This window comes from Lacerta agilis, chromosome 5 (assembly GCF_009819535.1).
Source record: "Lacerta agilis isolate rLacAgi1 chromosome 5, rLacAgi1.pri, whole genome shotgun sequence".
In the NCBI taxonomy this organism is placed as follows: domain Eukaryota; kingdom Metazoa; phylum Chordata; class Lepidosauria; order Squamata; family Lacertidae; genus Lacerta; species Lacerta agilis.
Window position 1 is genome coordinate 26,364,095 of NC_046316.1, and position 26,382 is coordinate 26,390,476.

Below are 26,382 nucleotides of genomic sequence, written 5' to 3' on the forward strand. Positions count from 1 at the left end.
ATGTCGCTTTCCTCTTCCCTAAAGAAGCTCAACAGCTTTTACGTGAACCCCCCAAAACAGGGCTTTCCTTCCTAAAAAAAAAGCTCAACAAAAAGGGGGTAGATCACTGCCAGTTTTTAACTCTGTGAGTAGATCGCAGTCTCTTGGAAGTTGGCCACCTCTGATATAGAAGAAGCAGAGGAAAAACAAGACGAATCACAGAGAAGAGTAAATTTTGAAGGACTTGTTTATCCACGTTCTGCTTATCTGGCTGCTTTCTCTTACATCCAACCCCCCCCCCCCCCGAATTAATATTCAAACTTCCCCTGTTCTAATAACATCCAAAGAAAGACAGACAATGAAATTAAGAGACTAGTCTAGTGTAAGACTGTACGTGTCTATACTGAGATGTAAGTCCCACTGAGTTCAATGGACCTTACTCTCAGGAAGTGAATACAGAATTGCAGCCTGGTTGCAACCCTATACCTGGGGGCACAGAAGGATCTTGGCCATGGGGAACTGCACTCAACACATATGATCCCACAGTGTGGAGCCTCCATTTTAATAAGCGTCCCACCCAGTTGCAGAAAACGCATCGGCTGCACCCAAATGCAAACAGCGACCAACAAGAACTGTGGCTGGTTGCAGAAGTGAATGGCTGAGCACCTTCCACTGGGAATGTGCAAGCACCGTTGTCTGTGGGTGGAAGAGCTGCCGACAGAGATGAGTAGGTGGGCTGGAGGCAGGAAACAATTGCGTACAGAGGGAAAAGTGCAACTGGGGAATGGGTCGTCCCCAGGACATGCAAAACAGGTATGAAGGACAAAACTTACGAAGTTTTCCCACTTCCGGTTGGCCCCAAGATGGCATTCATCCCAGGCTTCATAATACCACTGCAGAAATAGAAACAAGTTGGTGGCAGTTCCCAGACCAGACATTTCTGAACTGTATTTTGCATGGAAGGAGCGTCTCCACCCCCATTGTTCAGCCCGGACACTGAGGTCCTCCTTCAAGGGCCTTCTGGTGGTTTCCTCACTGCAAGAAGCAAAGTTACAGGGAACCAGGCAGAGGGCCTTCTCGGTAGTGGTGCCTGCCCTGTGGAACACCCTCCCATCAGATGTCAAAGGACATTCAGAAAATACCTGAAGGCAGCCCTGTTTAGGGAACTTTTTAATGACTAATGTTTTAATGTATTTTTAATCTTTTGTTGGAAACCGCCCATAGTGGCTGGGGAAACCCAGCTAGATAGGAGGGGTATAAATATATTATTATTATTATTATTAATAATAATAATAATAATATTTTCTAAAGTTACAAATTGTTGTGGGGTTTTTTTTTAAGCGCTGAAGATCTGCCATGTGTCAGCAACAGTGTGAAAAATACCATGTTGGTGTGGCAGTTTTTATTTTACTGCCATGCCAATATTACCTTTCTCCTCAGAAGACCTATCCTTCCAGCTTTTGTGATACAGACACAACCAATTTCATCTTACAATTAGTGGCTGGAAAGAGACATCTGCAAGGATGATTTGGGCACCAGTTTGCCCATTCCCAGTAACTCCCCATTGCCACGGAATGCATCTAATAGCCCAGCCCAGTGCTGGGAAACCTGCAAAACGCTGGACTGTAATTCCCTTCAGCCCTGATCAGAGTGGCCAGTGACTGGGGGGTGGGAGTTGCACTCCAACAACATCTGGCAGGCCACACTTTCCCCATCCTTGCAATAGGCCAACAACAGCACAATTCTTTCTGAGCAGACATGCATAGTCTCGCTGAGTCCAATGGGACTTACTCCCAGGTAAATGTGGAAAGGATCTTAACCTAATTAGATGGAAACAGTGGGTGATATCCAACAAAGTCATACATGGCCGGATAGCTCAGTTGGTTAGAGCATTGTGCTGATGACACCAAGGTTGCATGTTTGATTCCTGTATAGGACAGTTGCATATTCCTGCATTGCAGGGGGGTTGGACTAGATGATCCTCAGGGTCCCTTCCAACTCTACAAGACTATGATTCTATGATTCCATGGAGTAAACCCATTGAAGCTAATGGATCACTGATTTTAATGAGTCTACTCTTCAATATGGTGGATATGCAGCCTAATCATTTGCGAAAAGGACAGTTTGTCATTACCAAAGGTCATCTTTGTTTGCTGTTGGCAAACTATGTTTGCATAGTTGCATGATTCCTAGCACAGCAAAGCAGCACGGGATTTGTGCTGTCCTGAGGAGACTACGTTTCTCCTGCAGCAAGTGAAAAACATCAGTCCGTTTTCTTGTTTTTGTTATTAAGAAAAGTGCAAAATGTTATTCGAAAAAGAAACATCCCAGAAGACAATTTTGCTTATTGTTGATTATGTGCAAAAACGTTTGTCAATACATTGCACTGTAACAAAGCGGTACAAGGTTAATTTGCTGGTACAAATTTGCTTATTGAATTTCTGTCTCCAGTTGCCTGCTTCACCTCTGTGACTGGCTTGAGGCTCCATCGCTAGCCCGATCCTGCAATCAACTTTTACTATCATTTTATCAGATTGCTGACAAGAGTTGTGCTATTGCATGCTCACGAAACAGTGTGCCCAAAAAAAGTGGTGAAGAAATAAACAGAAACCCAACAACCAGTCCCGCCTGCATGTGAAAGCTACAGCAGCACCCAATCTGTGGTACATCTACAATATTTTGATTGTGGATGGAGCGCCCTTTTATATTTCACTCAGATTCCCAATATACCAAGCCTATGAGGAACAGTTGAGGGAGCTGGGGATGTTTAGCATGGATAAGAGCAGACTGAGAGGAGATATGATAACCATATTCAAATATCTAAAGAGCTATCACATAGAAGATGGAGCCAGCTTGTTTTCTCCTGCTCTGGAGACTAGGATCCGAAGCAATGGATTCAAGATACAAGAAAGGAGATTCCGACTAAACACCAGGAAGATCTTTCTGACAGTAAGAGCTGTTTGACAGTGGAACAGTCTTCCTTGGAAGGTGGTAGACCAGGCACCCCCAACCTTCAGCCCTCCAGATGTTTGGGACTATAATTCCCATCATCCCTGACCACTGGTCCTGTTAGCTAGGGATCATGGAAGTTGCAGGCCAAAACATCTGGAGGGCTGCAGGTTGGGGATGCCTGTGGTAGACTCTCCTTCCTTGGGGGATTTTCAGCAGAGGTTGGATGGTCATCTGTCATGCGTGCTTTAACTGAGATTCCTGCATTGCAGGGGGCTGGACTAGATGACTCTCAGGGTCCCTTCTAACTCTACAATTCTATGAATATTCAGCATTTATATAGGGCTTTGGAGTGTTAAAAGCATTCCACACAACTTTATTCATTTATGTCTTCCTTGTAAGAAGTTATAAACAACTCAAGATATAAAATACCAACCAGAGGGGTGTGCATTTTAAAACTTGAAAAGAATATACAAAACAAAATAAGGATAAAAAGTAAAGCATCTATAGTATGGACAACATGACTGGGTCACACTACAGGGAAAGCTTGTGCGGATAACTAAGTTTTAACTCAGTATCTAAGCACCATGACCACCCAGAACAGGACACCAATAAAATATGTACGGTGTTATGCTTAGAGCAGTGATGGGGAACCTCTGGTCCTTCAAATGTTTCTGGACTCCAACTCCCATCAGCCCTAGACAGCATGGCCAGTGGTCAAGGAGGATGAGACTTCTAGTTCAGCAATATCTGGAGGGTCACAGGCTCTCTCCCCCTGCCCTGGTATAAGCGTAGCTCCACTTGTTGGATGTCCAAAATACATGAAGCAGTGCTAAAAGATCTGCTCCGGGTGGTCATGGAGTGAGCGTTGGAGCAGGGTCAAAAGTGCCTCTCCTGAGGACTGCAGGGACTTGGCAGTGGCTCTTCAAATAGTCTGGGCTCATTCTAATTAGAGTTTGCATACAATTCCCAAGACCTTAAACCTGGTCTTGTAGGACTTCCGGTTAGGTGCCGAGTCAATGGCGGACGGGAGTCCGAAGGCTCCGTCCTCCGCTAGGTGATAGGGATCTCCGTGCCTGCGCCACGGGTCCCTTAAAGCCACGGGAAGAGCGTCCCGTGGACCGACGGCTTCGTGGGTCCCAGACGTGCTGTCTCCGCTCCTGATTGACCCTCGTAAGGGGGAAAGTCAGGCGAGCGGAGCCCCAGCACGGGACTGAAGAAGCGACTGCCTGCGGAGGATCAAAGCAGCGATCCCGCCAGACCTGAGCACCCGGCACTTCCTACACAGAAACTTCCAAAGAAACTCTGTAAGTTAAAGAATTGGATTATTTTACAAGTTTAAAGAGCACTGCTTGCAGAGGAAATTGCAAAAGGAAGCCTGTTCCCTTTGAACTGTTTGCGCGAGCTTGGTAGCGCTAAAAGATCAAAGCCGCGACTAACGGGAAAGTTTTGCGAACTCTGCCAAACTTTTTAAAAGTGGATTAAAAGTTGCTTAAAGGATGTTTAAAGATTTAAAAACAGTTGATATGGCAAAAGAAGATGCCCCTCACCCTCTGGATTAGGATTCCGGGTCAGTAGCGGGCTGTGATATATTGTTGCCATTTTTTCTTTGTTGGTGTCTCAGTGACTGTTTACCAGTGGAGACATTTTGACTTCTTTGTAACCAGATACAAGTTACTCTATGGACTTTGGTGGTAACACTGCAAGTTAGAAACTGTTACTGACTTGGGCTACATGAAAATAAACCCTTCTTGGCTTTAAGGAATTTATATTCTGGAAAATTTAAACTCTTTGCCTAAAAGTTGGATTTTTGGGACTGGTGTGGGCTCCTGGCTCAGCAGTCTCTTTGTTCTCAGGACTGAGCTGCTGGCCACCTGGTGTTTACTTTTGGGACTGTTGGCCTTCTGCTGTGAATGTCTGAGATTGTTACTACAGCAACTGGAGTGACCTTGAGATTACAATTGCAGAGCTCACAGGAGATGGACACTAGATCAAAAACAGCTGGTTCTAGCTCTGCACAAAAAAGAGGCTCTGTTTCCCTAACTCTACAGGAACAAATGGAGAAATTGGTTGTTAGTGTGGCAGAAATTGCAGCAGGATTGAAAAGCGTCACTGAAGGGTTGAAGCAAACACAAGATCAAGTTTCATCAGGAAATACAGCAGTGAACTCAGCAATTGAAAAGTTACAAGCTGATATTAAAGCGGATATTAAAAATTCTACGCAGACCCTGGAAAAATCAATTGGGCAAATTGAGGAGAACGTAAGGAAGAACAGAGAAGAAATTAATAGAATTGGGCAGGAGGTGACCACCTTGAAAAAGGACTCTGAGGAAATTAAAGTGGTCAAAGAAAAAATAAAAAAGGTGGAGGAAAAATTGGACAATTTAGATTTGGAGCAGATAGAGAATATTGGAACACGACAGAGAACTGTTGAAGAGTCTCTTGCATTTCTGCAACTACATCAGAGAGAGGGCAACATCCGTTTGAGGGGTCTTCCAGAATTGGAAGGGGAAGACCTAAAAGCTTATATTGTGAAGCTATTTTCAGGATTTTGGGAGATAGAAGAAATTAACGTCTCAGCGCGCATAGTGAAGGCCTTCAGATTTGGTCCAAGAGGTTCCAGAGGAAAGAAAAGCAATAAAACAGTCAGCGACTGTTTGATTGTGCTACATGATCGACACGACAGGGACTATTTTCTGGACTTGCATTACAGAAACAACCTGGTGGTAGAGCAGAACAAAGTAATTTTTTATAAGGATATCCCCAGATTTTTCCTTGACAAAAGAGTTCCTTACAACGACTTGGCGACTGAGCTTAGAAAAAGGAAAATCCCCTTCAGTTGGGAATTTCCAGAAGGCCTGGCATTTACGTTTGAAGGAAAAAAGATAAGAATAAGGTCCTTGGCGGAGAAGCAAAAGTTTTTGGACAAGCATCTGGAACAATTCAAAGGTACACCACTCGATCCAGCACAACTCTACAGGTTCCCAGCGGAATTTCCACCACCGCCGGGACTACCAAGCTTACCAGGCCCAAGCCAGGATTCAGAGAAGGACAAGAAAGGAGAAGCAACTGGAGGAGAAGAATAAAGAAAGGAAAATGGCGCTCAAGCTAATGACATGGAATGTCCGGGGATTGAATCAGAGACCAAAGAGACGCAGAGTGTTTTATAGCATAGAAAAGAAGAATTTGGATATAATATGTTTACAGGAAACCCACATAGCCCGACGTCATAGAAGATTACTACAGAACAAAAAATTAGGCCAAGAGTTTATATCATCGGACAAGGTCAAGAAGAGAGGAGTAGTGATATATGCAAAGGAGAAATATAGCCCAAGACAGCTTTTTAAAGATGAAGAAGGGAGATACATCGCAATTGAAATTAATATACAAGGCGAAAAACTTTTGATTCTGGGACTTTATGCACCAAATGATGGAAAGTCAATTTTTTATAAGAAAATACATGATCTGCTGTTGGACTATTTGGATTACAAATTAGTTTGCCTTGGAGACTTTAATGGTGCAGTTTCCACACTAATGGACAGATCTCAAAGAACCAAATTAACGAATGATGGGAAACTCCCAAAGACTTTTTTCGAAATGGTGGATAATTTGAATTTGGTGGACTCTTGGAGATTAAAAAACCCTACAGATACAGAGGCAACTTATTTTAGTGAATCTCAGCAGTCATGGTCGAGGATAGATTATATTTGGATTTCGAATGAATTGGCTCCAAAAATACAAAAAGCAGAAATTGGTCCTAAAACTCTTTCAGACCACAATCCGGTACAGCTAAATTTAAAAATGATTTCCAAGGATTCTTTTAGATGGAGAATGGATGACGCTTTGATGAGAGACACCAAGCTAGTAGAAAGAGCGGCGAAAAAGATGAAAGAATACTTTCAGATAAATTGGAGCTCCGAAGTGGAGAAAAGAATTGCCTGGGATGCAAGTAAAGCTGTAATGAGAGGATTTCTCATTAGTGAAAAAGCAAAAAAGAAGAGACAACAAAATGCAGAAATGGAGAGATTGTTGAAATCAATCAAAGAAAAGGAAAAAGAATTAAGAGGACATCCCAGATGTGTTAAAATCCAAAAAGAAATTAAATACTTGCAATCCCAATATGCCAATATAATGAATCAGGACATTGAATGGAAAGTGAAAATGATGAAACAAAGAACATTTGAATCGGCTAATAAGTGTGGAAAACTACTAGCTTGGCAATTGAAGAAAAGACAAAAGGCAAATGTCATCAATACTTTGGTAGTAAATGGAAAAAATGTGGAGAAACCGGAGGAAATCAGATGGTGTTTTCAAAGATTCTACAAGCAACTGTACAAGGAGGAGAAGATAGATGAAGCAGAAATAGACCGATTTCTGGAAAAAAACGGATTGCAAAAAGTCCCAGAGGAAAAATTAGTTACTCTCAACCACCCAATATCGACACAGGAGATAGAAGATGCAATAAATAACATGCAATTAGGGAAGGCTCCAGGACCGGATGGATTAACAGCAAAATATTATAAGGCATTGAAAGACTGGCTATCGCAGCCGCTAAGAGAAATTTGCAACAAAATACTAGAAGGAGATAGGGCACCAGAGACGTGGAAAGAAGCCTTTATCACACTGATTCCAAAACCAGATACTGATAAGACTCAAATGAAAAATTACCGTCCAATATCCCTTTTGAATGTGGATTATAAAATTTTTGCAAATGTATTGGCTACAAGGTTGAAAAGAGTGTTGAAAGATTATATACACAGAGATCAAGCAGGTTTCTTGCCAGGAAGACAAATTAGTAACAATACGAGAATTATTGTGGACATTTTAGAAAAACTGGAGAGAAACATAAACACAGATGCGGCACTACTGTTTGTTGATGCAGAGAAAGCATTTGATAAAGTTTCTTGGACATTTATGAAAAAGAATTTGGAAAGGATGGGAGTTGGAGAAAATTTTTTGAATGGCATTAAGGCCATCTACACAGAACAAAGAGCTAAAGTAATAGTAAACAGTGTGATATCGGAGGAGTTTGAAGTTGAAAAGGGAACAAGACAAGGGTGCCCTATTTCCCCTTTACTTTTTATTACGGTCCTGGAAGTCCTCCTAAATATGATACGAAAGGACAAACAGATAAAAGGAATTCGTGTGGGAGAGAAAGAATACAAACTACGCGCCTTCGCAGACGATCTGATGTTATCCCTGCAGGAACCGGAAAGCAGTGTCCCCAGAGCCTTGGAAATAATTGAACAATTTGGACTTGTAGCTGGTTTCAAATTAAACAAGCAGAAAACCAAAGTTTTAGGAAAAAATTTGAGTGCAGAACAAATTCAAAGAATACAGGAAGGCACTGGCCTCAATTTTGTCAAAACAGTAAAATATCTAGGTATCAATCTCACAACCAAGAATTTGAACCTGTACAAGGACAATTACGAAAAACTGTGGATGGAAATAAAGAAAGACATGGAGATATGGACAAGATTGAAATTGTCGTTAATGGGAAGAATTGCCGTGATAAAAATGAATGTCCTACCAAGGATGCTGTTTTTATTCCAAGCCATACCAATTTTGGATAAGATGGATTGTTTTAAGAAATGGCAAAAGGACTTATCAAAGTTTATATGGCAGGGCAAAAAGCCAAGAATCAAGTTTAAGATTCTAACAGACTCTAAAGAGAGAGGAGGCTTTGCCCTGCCGGACTTAAGACTTTACTTTGAAGCAGCGGCCTTTTGCTGGCTAAAGGATTGGTTTAAACTAGAGAACGTTGATGTACTGGACTTGGAGGGTCATGATAATATGTTTGGCTGGCATGCATACCTTTGGTATGACAAGGTTAAGATCCACAGAACTTTTAAGTCTCATATAGTTAGAAAATCCTTGTATCAGGTCTGGATTAGATATAAAGACTTGTTAGAGAGAAAGACCCCTAGATGGATTTCTCCAGTGGAGGCCAAAGCCTATAAGAGGCCGAACATGTCTGCAAACTGGTTAAGATATATGGACATAGTGCAGCAGGAAGGGGACTCTTTTAAGCTAAAAAGCTACGATCAAGTGAAAAGCCAGGTCCCCGACTGGCTGCATTATCATCAGATATATGAAACATTTAAAATGGACAAAAAAGTTGGTTTTCAAGTAGAAAAATCAAAACTGGAAACAGAACTGATAGAATCGAACTTTAAAAACCTTTCCAAAATGTATAATCTTTTGCTAGAGTGGCATACGAAAGATGAACTGGTCAAATCGTCAATGATAGATTGGGCGAAAGATGTAGGACATAATATCATGATGGATGACTGGGAGAGATTGTGGCAAAAAGGTATTAAATTCACTGCTTGTCATAGTTTAAGAGAAAATATAATGAAAATGGTTTACAGATGGTATTTGACACCAGTTAAGATAGCTAGGATGAATACCAAAATGTCAGATGTATGTTGGAAATGTAAACATGCGAAAGGTACCTTTTTTCATATGTGGTGGTTGTGCCCAGCGGTAAATGCTTTCTGGGACAAGATTTATAACGAACTCAAGAAGGTAATGAAGGTTACCTTTTGTAAGAAACCAGAGGCATTTCTTCTGAGCATAACTAATGAAGAGATACCCAGTCAGGATAGAGTGTTTTTTATGTATGCCACAACAGCAGCTAGAATCTTATTGGCAAGAACATGGAAAGGCGAAGAGATACCAACGGTGGAAGAATGGCAGATGAAGATGATGGAGTATATGGAACTCGCAGAACTGACTGCCAGAATCCGGGACCAGAGGGAGGAGAAGGTGTCACGGGACTGGAAGAAATTTAAAGACTATCTAGTTAAATCAGTAAAATTGAATATTTGAGCAGAATTAAATAGAACAGCGGCTTTAGCAGGTTTATGTTAGATAAAATTGTTAGTAAGATATTTTTGTGTGAAAGATTTATTTGTTAGAAAATATGTTAAGATTTGGTGTTTAAGTTAAGATATGATTAAGTAAAGTAAAGCACATTAAAAATTGAGCAAATGTGAATAGAATAAGATACAAAGCTACCTAGAAGATATATATGATTTCGAAGACAGTGGAGGGAATGGGGGAAGTCCCCTAAAACAGAGAAGATAGTAACAAGAAAGTAAGAGGATAAGTGTTAGTTTAAAGGTTTGTATATGTTTCTTTTTATTGTAATTGTTTGATTGTGTTTTTGTGTTGTGTTTATGTATTGTATTTTTGTATTGTTAATGTTGGTGTTTATGCAATGTTTTTCTTTGTCTTAATAGAAAATAATAAAATCTTATAAAAAAAAAAAATAAACCTGGTCTTGTAGCATGCTGGCAGCCAATGCAAAAATTTTTCAGCCACAGGGCTCTATCCCGGTGATAGGCTGCTCAAGTAAGGAGACACCAGCTGCAGCTTCCAGACCAACCTCATGGGTAGCCTCCTCCCCCTTATCTCAGTCCGTCTTAAAACAACTCTGCAAGGTAGGCCCGTGTTATCCCCATATTGCAGAGGTGGCACCGAGGCTGGGAAAGTAGTTCCCGTTGATTTCCAAGGGAACTGAATGCAACCAATTTAGTCCAAATCTAACCCCCGTGTCCAAGTACAAATGTAATTGCCGTTTGAAATGGCAACTGGCTTACCTGACATCCCTGAGAACTTCCTTTTCTTCTTTTCTTTTGAAAGGTAAAGTGCAGCGTGTGGTGACCAAGTAACTAATGTTCTGGAAAGCCAATGTTGGGCCATGGACATTCAGCTGGGTAACAGCATCCTGAATATTTGCAAGCTCCATTCCAGGCAGCCCCTTCGCGTCAGAATGGTGGGAAAAGACACAAAGGCTTCCCTTTTATTTAGTCACCTGAAGGGAAAAGGGCATGCAATGCTTTACTCTATTCACTCTGTCTCGATCTCCTCAGCTCACCCCCCCTTTGCTATCTCAAAAGCAATCTTACTTTTATCTATTACACAGGCTCGAAAGTCATAATTCAGACAAAGTCCTTCTCAGCCAGACCTTGTGCAAGCAGAGTTTTATGAATACTGATCCAGTGCTATTTTTCTAGAAAAGGGGGCGCTGGAACTCACCATGAACGTCTTCCTTGTTCTCTCGTAATGGCACTAGAACCCACCTGAGAGGTGCCAGAACTGAGTTCCGCCTGAAAAAAAAGCTCCGGACAAAATAGATCTCCGTTGCCACTTGAGGAAACATGCATTCATAAAGGAACAATAATAGAACATGCCATAGCTGATCAATGAGCTATACAACTCAGCAGTCTACCTCTTGACTAGGGTACAAAGGCAGTACATCCACTTCCTGTTCCGAGTCCTTAGCACCTGGGACCTAGATTTGCACTATACCTGAGGACTAGAGGTGTACTTTTGAATTTCATGGCTATTAGACATCTGCAGGTCGCTTTTCCTGAAGTGTGGATATCATTATGTAAATAGTGAAATGACATCAGGAAGTGAGTCATGCAGAAACTTTTACTCTTTGACGTGTTGCTTTTTTTTTTTTTTTAAACAGCAACGAGGGGAGTCTACATGGAATGTTGGGTCTTTCTGCTGCAGGTATCGCAGAACACCTGCGGACCTGGAGCAAAAATCACCCATGGAGTTACTTCCAACTCACTTTTCCCTTTCATGCGAAACATTCAACATGAGCATGGCTCTAATGACAGCCAGCAAGATGAGCCCAAGATCTCTGTGTACATTAGGGGTATAGGAGAAATTCAGCCCCTGTCCAAATGAAAACCTACGTAATTCACACCTCCCCAAATACTATATGAATGCAAACACAGGTATCCCCTAGAGCTCACACTTCCTCAAATTTTACAATGCACTTCTCCAATCAAATAACACATATTAGGGGGCAACGGACCTAAAAGTATACATTAGTGAAAATCACATAAAAATGCATTGTTAGGAAAAAAATTACTTTGCAGAAATGTGTGCATTAGGAGAAAAATGCACTCAAGTATTGGTGTATTTTCATGAGGGGTCTTTTAAAAAGTTACTATGCAGGTTTCCCAACTCCTGCATTAAAGATTTTTGAATGGCCATCTGCAATGAGATGCTCTATTCCTGAGCTTTCGTTCCTTATTTTTCTTTTTCCAACACTTTTAGTTACAACTTGATAAAAAATTCGAAGCAGCTAACAACTAATAAAAAGCAAAATGTCTCATTAAAATAGCGGTACATTAAAGTGACAGAAATAAGTAGAAACTCAAACAAATCAAAAAATCTTATAAGAATCACAAAACAGTGCCATTAAAATCACAGCAGATTCAAGAAATAGGAAGCAACTAAAACTTTGGGTTTCAGCAGGGAATAAAAAATAAAAAGTTAGACTTGGGATTTGAACTTCCCGTTGAAATTTGGATGTTTCATTTCCCGAGCTAAATAGCCTTGCAGCACAATCTTAGGCATTTTACTCAGTTCTCAACATGTTCAATGCAGCTTACTGCTAAGGAAGGTTTTTTTTTTTTTTTTTTAAGGGTTAGTAGCCCTAAATTGCTGCAAGAAAACGAAGGTATGCCATTATTATACTTGGACAGCAGGTGGCAGTATTTGTTCACAATTACCATTCTACAGGAAACCTCTTAAATCAGCAGTCAGCTTCGGAGGAAAGCATCTTACATAGTGGGAGCAGGAAGGGAATACATTTTAAAATAGTTTTCTGAATTTCAAACCCTCAGTTACCAAAGCCTGGAAGCTAGCGTTCTACTACCCAAATAAGATATTTGTGGTTTTGGAGACCATGTGCCTAGGAGAAGGGAGCCTAGGAGAAGGGAGGGTTCTCCAGCCTAGGAGAAGGGAGGATTAGCACAAAGGTGGAATTACGGTGTCACAGTGGGAAAACAAGGTACATACCTGGTTGGAAGGAAGGGAACTCTGTGTCCCTCCGCAGCTCCAATATTTTCAACTAAAAACAACCTTCTCCCATCATTATTCCCAGCTAGAGGCAAGCTCAAATATACACACATTTGTTCATGTTTGTTCCTTACTTCTCTGTTCTTTTCTTCCCCTCTAGCTTTTGCCTTTCTCACTCCTCCAGGAAGGTAAGCAGAGATTCGTTTTTTTATTTACACTTACGAAACTCTAAAGCAGGGATGGAGAACTTACTAGCATGGCCAATGGAAGCTGGAGTTTCCAGCAACACCTGGAGAACCACAGTTTACCCATCCCTGCACCATGAACACCATGGCTTGCTTTGCCTTAAGTTGACAGCTGTAAACTGGGGTGAAACTCGCATGCAGTTATAACAATGGGGGACGGTGTCTTTTACAGCAGATCTGTCCAGTCTGCAAGTAGTGTGTGTTTGTTTAAACACCTGTGTGTATAAGTCTGACAAACCTGACCAGGCCAGGCATCAGAGATGTGGGCGCCCAAGTGTATAAATTCAACAGGTGAAAAGCAGCTGCAGAAGTTGCCATTTCTCACTACCAGGGCAGGGGAGAAAAAGACAGCAACCCAGCACAAATCTACAGCTACCACTTTCTAGCAAAGCAATTCTCCTTCTCTTGAGGGGCTGAGTAACGGAAGGCGCAAGTGGGAGCTGTGGCAAAATGCCGCAGTGACTAAGTGCTCCCACATTCAAATTCCTAGCCAGCCAGTCATGCCCAGGAGACTCCGTTCCGTTCCACTTCAGCTGAAAAAGAAAAGTCAACAGTGGCCCCCATTTTCATTGGGACTGTGGCACATGGGGAGTTACATTAAGGGGTTCTGATCAGACCCAGAATAATGTCTTATTCCACCAGGGGTGGGGGTTAGGGAGGAATCCTCCTACTCGCTTTCCCCTGCAGGATTACTTTTTTCTTTCTTCTCTACATCCCACTTCTCCAAGGTGGCATGCATCATTCCCCACCCCCACCCTTCCATTTTACCCTTACCACAACCCTGTGGTTAGGCTGAAAGACTAACTGGCCCAAGATCTCCCGGTGAGTGTCATGGCCAAGTGGGGATTTGAACCCTGGTTTTCCAGGGCCCCAATCTAACATTCTTGCCACTACACTCCTGCTGGCTACCAGTTTCTGACTTTGACAGGTGTGCCTGGAGTGACCGTCTCTTCCGCAGGCTGACTTGACTGTGGGTGCAGCGAGTCTTGGGTGCCTTTTCAAGCCTCTGCTGCTACTTTTCCCTTTGACTATTTTTCTCATTAAGCCTTCTAGTGCTACTTTTTTTTGGGGGGGGGGGAGACACCTTTCTTTGATCCCGCATTAATTAGTTTCAGCTGTCACCCAGGTCCTGGCTCTTCAATTACTCTCTGCAGCTGCTTTCCCCAGAGGTTTAACCACTTCCTAACTAGAACAACTCGTAGTTTGCGGAGTGACCACCAATGTCCACTTCTTTCAAAGGCAAACTTTATTTAGTGCTCTGAATGTGTAGAAGCTGTCTCATGAACGGCTCAGTGCTTGCAAATGTTACCTGAAAGACCACCTGCCCCTGCACTACTCTAAGACCACTTGGATCAGCCTTGGAGAACCTGCTGTCCTCCAGATTGCAACTCCTATCAGCCCCAACCAGCACTGCCAGTCGTCAGGGATGATGAAAGTTGTGGTCCTAAACATCTGGAGGTCGCCAGGGTGGTGAATAATGACTGACATCTTGGGAAATACTATTCATGGTATTGCACCCTACAGAATACCGTACAAGGGTGATCCTGCAATGGGCACCTTCTCTTATTGCCCCTGTGTGATGGAAAGCCTTACCCTCTTGCCATAGGTGAAGCAGGGACATCTTGTAAATACTTGTCTTTTTGCCCAGGTTTTCCCTGACCCATAGGATTGGACTCTTTGTTTTATTTGTATGGATTTCCTGAATTCCTGCTTTCATGCCAATGCTTTACTGCTTTTACCTTTTGTTTCAATAATAGTGATGACTTTTTTTTTGTTTTAAATCTGTTTTGAGATCTAAAATAAAAATTAAACGGTTTACAAATGCTATAAATAAACATACGTGTGTATATTGAGCCTATGTAGAAGCTCCTTGCAAATCAGAAAGGAGCCATTTCTCTGGCAGAGAGCATGATTTGCTTGCAAAAGGTTCCCTGCTCAATCCCAGGCTTCTCCAGTCCTCAGGGATGGCTCAAACAGCAGGTCAGGTGAAAAACACTCTGCTCAAGACCCTGGGAAACTGCTGCCATCTACTGCACTGTCAAATAAGCTGCTTACACAACATGCCCTTAAAGTGCATGCACCCTCCCCCTGAATCACAGGAACTGTAGTTTCTTATGGGTGCTGGGAATCATAGCTCTGTGAAGGGGTAACTACAGTTTCCAGGATTCTTGTTGCAGGGGAGATAGGTACTTTAAACGTAAAACAGCGTATATGCAGCCATAGTCTGACATCTTCTGGTTTTCAACGCATGTTCTAATCACCATTTAAGAAAAATGCTGCATCTCTTATGGGTATGTATGTGTTCCAAAACGGTTCAATTTCCCTTCAATGGTTCAACTTCCCCTTTTTCAGCATACTGTATATTAATTTTCAGTCTCTGGACTTGGGGCAACCTGGAAAAGTTGACTTGCATTGCCTTCCAAACATCAAATATAGCCATAAAAGCCCACCATCATCAAAGTAGCCCAGTATGATTTAGGGATTCTAATGAAGTAGTATAGCATCCGGCACCTTGGAGATCAGTACTCTATTTCCAGGTGTCCCAGTGTCTAATGCCCCCTTAGAATTATTAAGTTTCCCAAAGACGAATTGTCTTAGGTATTGGGCTGCATTTCAGCTCAGTGAACTTCTAGTGGGGCACGTCCTCATCTCATCATTCACCAACATCAGCACCAATTAGCCCTCACCCCATCTTATGGCTCTTTCACACATGACACAGAAGCAAACCCAGCTTTGCCACCGAGGGCTTACTTATCAAGGAGTTGTGGCCAATCCTCTGCCCTGACAAGTATATCCACATGAATGCAGGTGTTTGCAAACATGATGTTGTCACATTACGCTTTTTAGGCGTGCCTGAAACCCCCTGAAACGTAATGTCTGAATGGGCCCTTACCATTCAAGTCATCTGAAAACTTCAATGTCCCTGCTCTTCCTCTTTCCTGTCCCTTCTCTCTCTCCCCCCCCCCACCTCCATCTGAAGCAACAGAAGAGAACAGCAGGCCAGCACCAAGTCACAATTGTTGTTGGGTGTTGATGAGAATAAATGGAAAGAAAGAGGGAGAGTTGTGAAGAGGTCATTTTAGAAGCTCTTTCATTCCCCCCCCCCCACTGAGAAGGAAGTTAGAAAAGCAGAGTGCTCAAAGCGGCATTGAAAGCAAGGCAGGATAATGTGTGCCTGGCTGAGGCAAGGAATCCCTGAGTGCGAACTGCAGTGTCTTAATTATCAGTCAACAATTACTCCTTTCAGGCTGGAACATATGGTAGATGGTTTGCTTAAGAAAGAAAACAAAAATACTTTAGAAACTTAAAGGATGTTGGGAAAATAGTCGAAATTGCTTTAAAGGGATTGCGAAGGGGGAGGAGCTGGCATGCTTAGGATGCAACTCCCGCACGAGTCATCTGGGCTAGGGTTTATTTTGAAGGCGTTGCTCCCACCGCACGCGGCCAGGATTCGCTCGCCTGCTTCCTAAGCAGGTCACTGTCCTGTCCTTGCAGCCAGACCTTTTGAAGCAATCACAGGAGCAGCTCCCAGGTGGTCCCGTGAACAGAACCCTCCATTTCTGCTGCGTTTTTGCTTATGGAATACACTGTTGCTTCTACTCCAAATAACTATACTGGCATGAGGTGAACAAATGAGGAGCCAGGCCAAGAAGCCATGGAACAGGTTGGAATTTCAGACAGTGGAACCCCACCCATTTGTTTAAGCCAGCACTCATGCTCAAATCAGTTTGGTTCTGCTAATATTAAAATAAGTTCGGCGCACTTCATCTTTGGCAGAGTTCATATGAAGGAGTGGCAAAGGAGTGGCAGACATCCTCACAGAGAGACTTCAGGAATTCCAGTGTAACAACTTCTACAAGTGTTTCAGCCTGTTGCAGGAGGCAAAGCGTATCGTGACACCGTAACAACTAATAAATCTGTTGTTTTTAAAGTGACGCAAGACTTAGTTTTTTAGAGCAGCGTGCAACTCCCTTTCTGCCTCATTCTGTCTGCAAACACATGAGAAGGGGCAGAGGTGAAATGATGCAATGTCTTTGGCTTGTTCCTCATGGGAATGCAGTGTAGGCCAGAAAAATAACTGGCTAGTTTTGTGCCTTCCACAGTGGCTTCAGCTGCAGAAGTCAATGGGTGAAGGTTTTCCTCAGGCAGCATGTGCTCGTGGGTGGCGAGAAGGAACAGTAACTGCAGCACCCTAGCCATTTCTTCTGAGCCTTCCCTTTGTTGGAGAACAGAGAGGTGTGTGTCACGCTGCCAGGCCTGTGCGCCCTGAGCCAGGTTCCTTGCAGGCATGGCAGATGCCAGTGTTGAAGGAAGATTAAGCCACTTGTCCAGTCAGCTTCTGTACACAGATCTGGGGGGTGCCATCTTGTCATTTGCCTCAAGCAGCAAAATGTCTTGGGCTGGCCCTGGCTGCACACTCTACTACTATTAAAGGCAAAAGAATCTGTCTCCCATTCTAGTCAGACAATTGGTCAATGGAGCTCAGTATTGTCTCCACTGATAGGCAGCAGCTCTCTAGAATTTCAAGCAGGAGTCTCTCCCAGTGCTGCTTGGAGATGCCAGGGATTGAACCCAGTGCCTTCTGCATGTGAAGCAGATGCTCTACCACCGAGCTACGACCCATAGTTTGCTACAGCACTGAATTGAAAAAGGGGGCAACCCTTGAATCCAGATTCTACCTTACAACTGATTTTCAAAAAAATAAAAAATAAATAAAAACATTGTCCAGTAGCACCTTATAGACCAACTAAGCTTGTTCTGGTATAAGCTTTCGTGTGCATGCACACTTCGACTGCGTCAGACCAACATGAATCTACCTTACAACTGTTCCTCTTTTTCTCCAGCACTAATGGTCACTCAAAAATTAGGGGAGAAACTAAATGAGGGAACAACAACAACAACAAAAAAGAACATAGCAGTAACCCAACAAATTTATTTGCATGTCGGTCACCTGGAACAGGTGATTTTAAGAAAAGGAAATGCCACGACTGAGCTAAAGTCTGTTTGGAAGTTTTTGTCCCACCCACCCCAAATATATTGAGGCTAGAATTCTATGCACGTTTACTGAGTATTAAGCCTTGCTGAACACAGAGGGGCTTGCTTCCTAATAAGCTCACACAGGATTGGTCTGAACGAGTGACTGTGGTTTCCTGAGGGTGGGGGAAGAGCAAGAAAATGAGATCGTTCTCAAAGCGTGTGGTGCGCCACATCAGGGTGGCAGGAGAGGATGGCAAGTGTGGCAGGAAGATTCAAGGACAATTAAAGAAACATTTAAACATTTCAGTGTAGTATAAGATAGTATCAAAATAGTTTTTATATATAAAAGCAGAAACAGTATCCATGCCTCTCTTCAAGAGCATGGGCTATTCTACAGCTCTCCAAAACATGGTGTGGTGAACAGGGATTCTCAACTGTGTCCAACAGGAAAGATCAGAAAAGAGAAAAGCTTCTTTGTGTTGATGAGGAGATGAGAGTTTGTTTGTATCAAATAAGACCTAATGTAAATGAGATAACCCAGCAAAAGCCAAGCCTAAAATCCTAACCAATAATACGCTTAAAAGAGCAGATCCAATCCAACACCACCCCATTAAAGGCTTGAGCGAATAAAAATGCTTTTGCCAGGCAAGCCTCCCTGGGGAGAGCATTCCACAAGTGGGGAGTCACCACCAAGGAGTCTGTTCTTGTGTTGAAACCCTCCACGGCTGCCTCAGAAGGGGGCACACGGCAGCTGACTCTCAGGCCTAGCATGGCCACCTGTTGTAGATGCTTTAGTTGAGATTCCTGCATTGCAGGGGGTTGGACTAGATGACCCCCAGGGTCCCTTCCAACTCTACAATTCTACGAGATTCTATTGAAGTGGTTTTTCCAAAGCCTGCCTCTCTTTAATGGAGGACACACAAGCCACCACCTGAAGTAGCCCGATGCATGCTCTTACCTGAAGAGTTAACCCCATGTACAGCTTTTTTCAAAACTTTCGGTCCCAGGACCTCACCAGAACAGTCTGTCAGCACCAAGCAGTCTCACCTACCAAATATAAATACACACACATTAATGCCTAAGTCATGTTCTATGTCTGTTATTTTCAGAAGCAAATTATTTCACCACTTAAATAAGGGCTGCATGCACCCGATGCATTTAAAACACACAACTTCCTCAAATAATCCCAGGAATGGCGGTTTGTTAAGGGTGCTGGGAACTGGAGTTCTGTGAGGAGGGCAAACTATAGTTCCCAGGATTCTTTGGGGGAAGCCATGGGCTTTACATGTGCTTTGAATGTATGGGGTGTACGCAGCTCATGTTCTTCCACTAGTCTCCTCTCCAAACTGCTGTGGGATAAAAATGACTTTGGGCAGTTAATGAAATGCAGGAAACCGATGGGGGAATGGAGCCGGAGGCACAGTGGCTCAGAACATAAAAAGGTACTTGTTTTATGGGTGTGCATCTGACATCCCAATACTTGTGCCAGCTTGAGGCTTCACACACATCTGCTGATATCAAAGGTGGCTTCCAAACAACCATCATTATCTCTGTCAGCTGCTTGTTCCAAATTATCTCACTACTCTGCATAGGTTGGGAACTGGGTCAAGAGAGGCATCTGCAGGCATGCAAAATTTGCCTGCATGCACCTTGGGAGTGGTTGACCTTTCGGTTCCAGTAGCAGCCCCTCATGCACTGCTGTGGCACACATGTTTGGATGACCCCCATATTCCCACATGGGTTCATTGCACCCACAAACAACAACTGCTGTGACACTGGAGGTCGATTGCTGCTGCCGCTGTGAACTGCAACCCAAAGCAACTGCAGGGTCCCAGGTTGGGGAAGACTGGTATAACAGGAGAACCATGCTATGCACACTTCCGATATGCTCCCATGCCTCATGTGTGTGCCTGTAACTTAGCACAGGGTAGGGAGACTCTGGCCTTTCCAGTTATTGGACTTCCATCCACCCCAGGCAGCATGGTCAATGGCCAAGGATGCTGGGCGTTGTGGTCCAGTGATATCTAGAGTGGCGCATGTTTCCCAGTCCTGCTGCAATCAATTGAAAGAGTATCACCAAAAAGGTTAGGACAGGAGTTTCCAAACTATGGTGCACAGACCACCACATATTCAGGTGGTCTGTGAAGCACAGTGGGCACAGAACATTAGATGTTCATATTGATTTTAACTGTTTTTATTGCTTCTTTTATTCCTTATATTGCATCTTTATTATTGTTGTATTTTATAACGTATTCTGTGAAATCCAAATGGTAATACGATAAAATACAAATAATTGAAACAAAAGAATCAATAAAAATACAGTTAGAAACCAGACAGCATCCAGCACAGAGCAATACACTTGCAACAGCAGGCAGAAAATTTGTTATGTGTTCTGCCAAGAGTGTCTGCAATTTTCAAGTAGACTCTGTGTGGGTGAAAGGTCTGGGAACCACTGGGTTAGGATATTTGTGTAACTGCAAAGACAATTTCATATTTGCATGTTACATCTTAGTGTAGGGTGTTTTTTAATGGCTTAAATCTAAAATGTTACACACAATAAACTATATCATTTACAGTGGTACCTCGGGTTAAGTACTTAATTCGTTCCGGAGGTCTATTCTTATCCTGAAGCGTACTTAACCTGAAGCACCACTTTAGCTAATGGGACCTCCTGCTGCCGCTGCGCCGCCAGAGCACGATTTCTGTTCTTAAGCGGAGTTCTTAACCTGAAGCGTACTTAACCTGAAGCGTACTTAACCCAAAGTACCACTGTACTGGATCTGACAGCAGGCAAAAACTATGGCATTCTTCATAGCTCAGTCGGTAGAGTCATGGGTTGGGCAAAAGATTCCTGTCTTGCAGGGGATTGGACTAGATGACCCTGCCGATCCCTTCCAACCATACAATCCTACGATTCTACCAAGATGCTCTTATGTAGGTGCAAGATGAGCTTGCAGTATCTCCAAATCTGGGAGAGGTGTGTACAGCTATTAACCAAATGAAAAACAACAAAGCCAGTGGACCTGATGGGATACCTGCCAAGGTCTTCAAAGTAGGCGGAATTGAGCTTAAACAACTTCACAAGCTCATCGAAAAAATCTCGGAGAGAGTGGAGATTCCAGCAGACTTTAGGGATGCCAAAATTATCACTCCTTTAAAAAAGGTGATAGAAAGGATTGCAGAAACTTTCAAGGCATCTCTTATTAGCTGCGGCTGGCAAAATTCTTGCAAGCATCTTAGCAAACCATCTCCTAACAATATTTCAACCTACCCTTCCTGAATCTACCCTTCCTGAATCCCAAAATGGTTTTCGACCTTCTTGGGGGACAGTGGACATGATTTTCGCCACTCAACAGCTTCAAGAAAAATGCAGAGAGCAAAATCAACCCCTGTATGTGGCATTTATTGACCTGACTAAGGCCTTTGACATTAAATCATAATGCCCTGTGGACTGTCCTTCTGAAAACTGGCTGCCCAGATAAATTTGTGAACATCCTTTGGCTCCTCCATGATAATATGACAGCAACAATTGCAGTTAATGGCTCTCAAAATGAACCATTCACAGTGGCATCAGGTGTTAAACAGGGTTGTGTTATCACCCCAAATCTATTATTTTCATCGCCATGATCCTACACTTTGTTGAAGAGAAACTCCCCACCGGAGTAGAAATCATTATCAAACAGATGGAAAGCTCTTTAACTTGAGTAACCTGAAAGCAAAGAGCAAAGTTACCATAACTTCCGTCATAGAGCTTCAGTATGCTAATGACGACATAGTGTGCACACTCAGGATGACCTCCAAACCATCCTAAATATCTTCACAGAGGCTTACAAAAAGCTTGGCCTATCGTTCAACATCCAAAAAACACGAGCACTGCACCAACAAACACAAAACAACCCCTCTGCAGCACCACAAATCCAACTTAATGGTGTAACGTTGAGAAGTGTTGATCACTTCTCCTACCTGGGCAGTTATCTTTCCACAAGGGCCAACACTGATGCCAAAATCCAGCATCGCCTGAATTCTGCGAGTGCAGCTTTCTCCTAATTGAAGTGCAGAGTGTTTGAGGACTGGGACATTCTCAGGGAAACCAAAATGCTTGTTTACAAAGCTATTGTACTACCAGCCTTACTGTATGCTTGTGAAAATGGACCACTTATAAACACCAGCTCCTCAAAAGATTCTATCAATGGTGTCTCCAAAAAATTTACACATATCACTTATGAAGATAGGTGAACTAGTGCCAGTGTACTGGAAGAAGCAAAGCTCTCCAGTGTTGAAGCAATGATTTTTCAACATCAACTTCGTTGGACTGGTCATGTTTGGATGCCTGATTATTGTTTATCAACGCAACTACTCTATTCCGAACTTAAAAATGGAAAGTAATGCTGCTGGTCAACAAAAGAGGTTTAAAGACTCTCCCAAGGCAAATCTTTAAAAATGTAGTATAAACACAGACAATTGGGGAACACTGGCCTGCAAACTCTCCAATTGGAGAACAGCCTTTACCAAAGGTGTCATGGACACTGAAGATGCTTGAACTCAGGACGAAAGGGATAAACATGATAAGAGGAAGGCACGTTTGGCAAACCCTCACCGTGATCAACTCCCGCCCAGAAACCTATATCCCCACTATTGAAGGAAATGTGGATCCAGAACTGGCCTCCACAGTCACTTATGGACTCACTGTTAAGATAAGACCCGGTTCATGGAAGACAATCTTACTCAGCTACGAGTGATCGCCAGAGAAGAAGAACTCGATGACCCTGCTGGCCCCTTCCAACCATACAATCCTATGATATTACTAAGATGCTCTTATGCAGGTGAGTTAAGGAAGGGGAAGGGAATTGGGGAAAGAGAAAAGGACAGTGGGGAGATCACATTTTAGGAAGTGGGGAACCTGTGGTTCTGTAGTTCCAATTGGACTGCAACTCCCCTCCAACCTAATCAATGCTCAGGGGTGCTGGGCGTTGCAGTCCAGCAACACCTGCGCCCCCAGACTGCACCTAATTTTAACATTGGGGATGAAACACGGGGGCAGATTCCCATGTAGCATAAGACAATGCAGAAAGGAAGCCTTGCAATGGAACTCGTTTCCTCTCCCAAACAAGCTCCCCGGTTTTCAGCGTTGCGCCCTCGCTACGACTGCAGCCTGAAAGCAGCTCAGGCCTGCGGTGGGCGCACGTCGGGCGGGGAGAGGGGAAGACAGCTCGCCGCGGCGGGCGGAGGATTTCGACGTGACTCACCGCGCTCGAGGTCCATGGCCAGGCGGGTCCGGGGCGCAGCCGAGCTCCCCTCGGGCCTGAAAAGCGCCTCTCCCGACTGGGCTGCGGGGCTGCCGTTCCTCTCGCTTCCCGGGTTCCTGTCACGACGTGCCCCACCTGCTCCGCCCCAAGCCCCTCGCTTCGCGGGAAAGAAGCCTTTCCTCCCCTCGGCTGTAATACGAGCTCTTGCAACCCGCCCTCTCCGACCGCACGACATGGTTTCCCCTCACGTGTCCGCCTTCGGGTTGTCGACACCGGACGCCGATCTATAATAGAGGGGAGAAGCGTCTGGGTTGCGCAGAGGCCTCTTGAAAGGTTCGGAGTAGCAGCTGCGTGCGGAAGAGGAGGACGCATGTGTGAAAAAAATGTCGTGTTCGGTGTTGCTAAAGATCCCGCCAACACTTGGCGTTATCTCTGCCTCTTGACTGCGCTGGGCCAAAGTTATAGGTGTCGTGCCTTTAAAAAAAATCTTGCAAAACGGAGCAAAGGCTTGGCAAGTGCGGGATGGTGCTGGACTAGACGAGCCTTTGGTCTCTTGTGTTTTGTACTAGGCAAACTTTAATGTTTTACTTATAATATTTAAAGCATGTTTTTCCAGCCTTAAAAAGACCCCAGTAAAGCACCAACAATATGGGAGGTTGCCTGCCCTGGATGGGGTTGCAGTCCCTCTGAAGGAGCAGGTACGCAACTTTTGGGGTACTTTTGGATCCTTTTTGCTGTCGTCAGGTGGAGTCAGTGGCGCCCCTCTCTGGACAGGGATAGCCTAACCTCTGCCATCTATGTATGGTCTGGTAACCTCTAGGGTGCAATCTAGACACATAAAAAACGCTGTGAAAATGTTTTTTGTTTTTTTAAGCGTTTTGAAAAATATATTGAATTTGCCATGAGCTCACCATCGCCATCTAGTGTCACACTTGTATAATGCACTTAAAACATTTGCAGCCAGGGCCGTCTTAAGCCTAGCTGGTGCCGTGGTGCAAGGATCCCTCCGGCGCCCCCCACGCCCCCCTTTCCCTCCGGGCTGGCAGCAGCTGGAGGGTGGCTCCTCCGTGGTTCCCCACGCCACTAGCCTCTATGGCTAAGGTGCCCCTGATGAAAGGCCTCAACCCCGCAAATATATCCGAGGGGATTCATGGATTAGTTGCCCGACAAAGAGAATCGAGCGGGACCAGGGACCCTTCAGCCGGGTTTCGCACCCTTTTATTAAACCCTGGATGGGGAGAGCTGAGTCCCTGGTGTTTTCTACCAAACAAAGCTGGCGAGACTGACAAAAGCGGTGCCCTAAACTTCCCGCCTTGCTAGCGCAGGTGGGTCTCACAAGGCCCCCAAAAGAAACTTACTCTTCACTCCCTTTTCTCCAGGCTCACCCACCGTCCCAGGTCACTCTCTGCTGCCGCCGTCGCCCTCGCAGCTCCCCTCCCCACAAGGAAGTGGACTTCACTCTGGAGCAAGAGGGCCCTGCTCACCTCGCCGGGCCTCTCCGCCTCCTGAACTCCACCCTTACCTTTTGCTTTCCTCAAGGAGCTGTCAGAAAGTGGCTCACGCGTAGGAAGGGAAACGCCAAGGCTGCCTCGGGGAAACCCCACTTAAATCCCCAGGAAAGGGGCTTGGTTGCGTGGCAAACCACCCAATCTTATGCATGTTTATTGAGGAGCCCACAGCAGGGAAAGAGCTCAGTGCACCCTCTTCACCACGTGAACAAGAAGGAAGCCACACTCGTTTCTCCCTCGCCATATGCAGCAGATGCTGTGACCTCAGAGCATCTCTGCTGCTGCCGTCGCCCTCACAGCTCCCTTCCCCACAAGCCATGGTCCGCCTCCGCCTCCTGCTCGGTTGAAGTGGCTGTGCGGTGCAGCCATCCAGGGAGCCCTGGCTGCCATGCCGATGGGAGGCTCGCCACTGGCTTCCCCGCGACAGTGCCCGCAGCCCGAGAAGAGGTGAGCGAGGGCGGCTCCTCCGACAGGGAGGAGGCCCCGGGTGCGGCATGGCATGGCGGAGGCACCCTCCAGGCTGTGGCGCCCTGGCACCTTGCGCCAGTAGCCTCTATGGCTAGGACGCCTCTGTTTGCAGCTGTACAGCCCAGTCGTATGTTGAGATTGGCACAATGGATTATATGTGGGGCTTTTTCTGAAAACAGTTCAGAAACTTCAGCTGTGCAAGCTCTGACAAGCAGCAGACCAATTTAGAGCTTTGATTGGTAAAAACAACCAAGAATCTTGTGGCACCTTAAACTAAGAATAGCAGATTTACTATGACATAAGCTTTCGTGAACTAGAATGCTCTTCTTCCAGCTGAAACGAAACCATGAAATCTTAGGCCACAATAAATTCGCCTTTAAAGTGCCACACAAAGCTATGTTGCTTATGGTGTGACACAAGCACAGGTATCTTGCCTAATACCCTGTAACGCCTTCAAGTGTGGAACCTCTGAAACATGCAGCTAGTACAGAATATATATGTTTTTAATCCATTACAGAGGGTTGATTTGCAAAGAGCACCTGAACACCTGTATTCTAGGATATGCACACTGGAACACCCTTCAAATCCCAAGACTAACGTTAAGCTAGCGCTTAACTGGAAACCTCTCTTACCTATTAGGCCTTGCTCTCTTAAACAGCAGATGAGGGGATAAACTTGTGTCTGAGCTGCTTCTCTTCCGACTGCAAGTGGGAGTTTGCATGATGGAATTAAGAGTAAAATAAAATCCATCCACTTAGAAAAGTAGCCTACCAGTCAGGGAGAATAGTGGATTAGAGCCTTTCCCCTTGACTCCCAATCTTCTGTGTACAGGGATTTTTTTGATACTCATGTGAGCCAAAACCTGTAGCATGAAGTGAATTAATCCTGCCCCAGAGTTGCTTGTGAACAAGTGTTATGTTCAGCTGCCCCGTGTGGTGATTTGGGAGAACTGCAGCATAAAACTCCTAGCTTGCAGTGCCACATTTTTCTCAGGACATGGGCATAGCCCTGCCCACCCAGGCTGGCCACTGATCCCTCCTGGACAGGAGGGCTATAAGAGGCTTGCTGTTTAGCCTAACACATTGCCTTTCTGTCTCTGTGCATCACTCAACTCCTGGCCTGCTTCTGACAGCGATAGCTTCCTATGGCTTTGCCTTGATGTTACCACGTGAGCTGTGCAAG

The 26,382-nt window shown here is 44.3% G+C and overlaps 1 protein-coding gene across 3 annotated transcripts in view; it reads right to left on the minus strand.

Annotated features, from left to right (window-relative positions):
- The window catches only part of LOC117046725 (broad substrate specificity ATP-binding cassette transporter ABCG2-like), a 37,026-nt gene extending 13,529 nt beyond the window's left edge, over positions 1–23,497 (minus strand). The window contains exons 1-4 of one of the 3 annotated variants that reach the window (XM_033149004.1): positions 23,225–23,497; positions 18,937–19,025; positions 10,533–10,747; positions 813–872 (exon numbers count right to left, since the gene is read on the minus strand). In XM_033149004.1, coding sequence (XP_033004895.1) covers positions 813–872; positions 10,533–10,681 — 209 coding nt within the window. In that variant the 5' untranslated portion in view covers positions 10,682–10,747; positions 18,937–19,025; positions 23,225–23,497. The remainder of the gene's footprint in view (positions 1–812; positions 873–10,532; positions 10,748–18,936; positions 19,026–23,224) is intronic. The other 2 variants (XM_033149006.1, XM_033149005.1) reach the window with 2 other exon arrangements.
- Between the last annotated feature and the right edge of the window lie 2,885 nt (positions 23,498–26,382).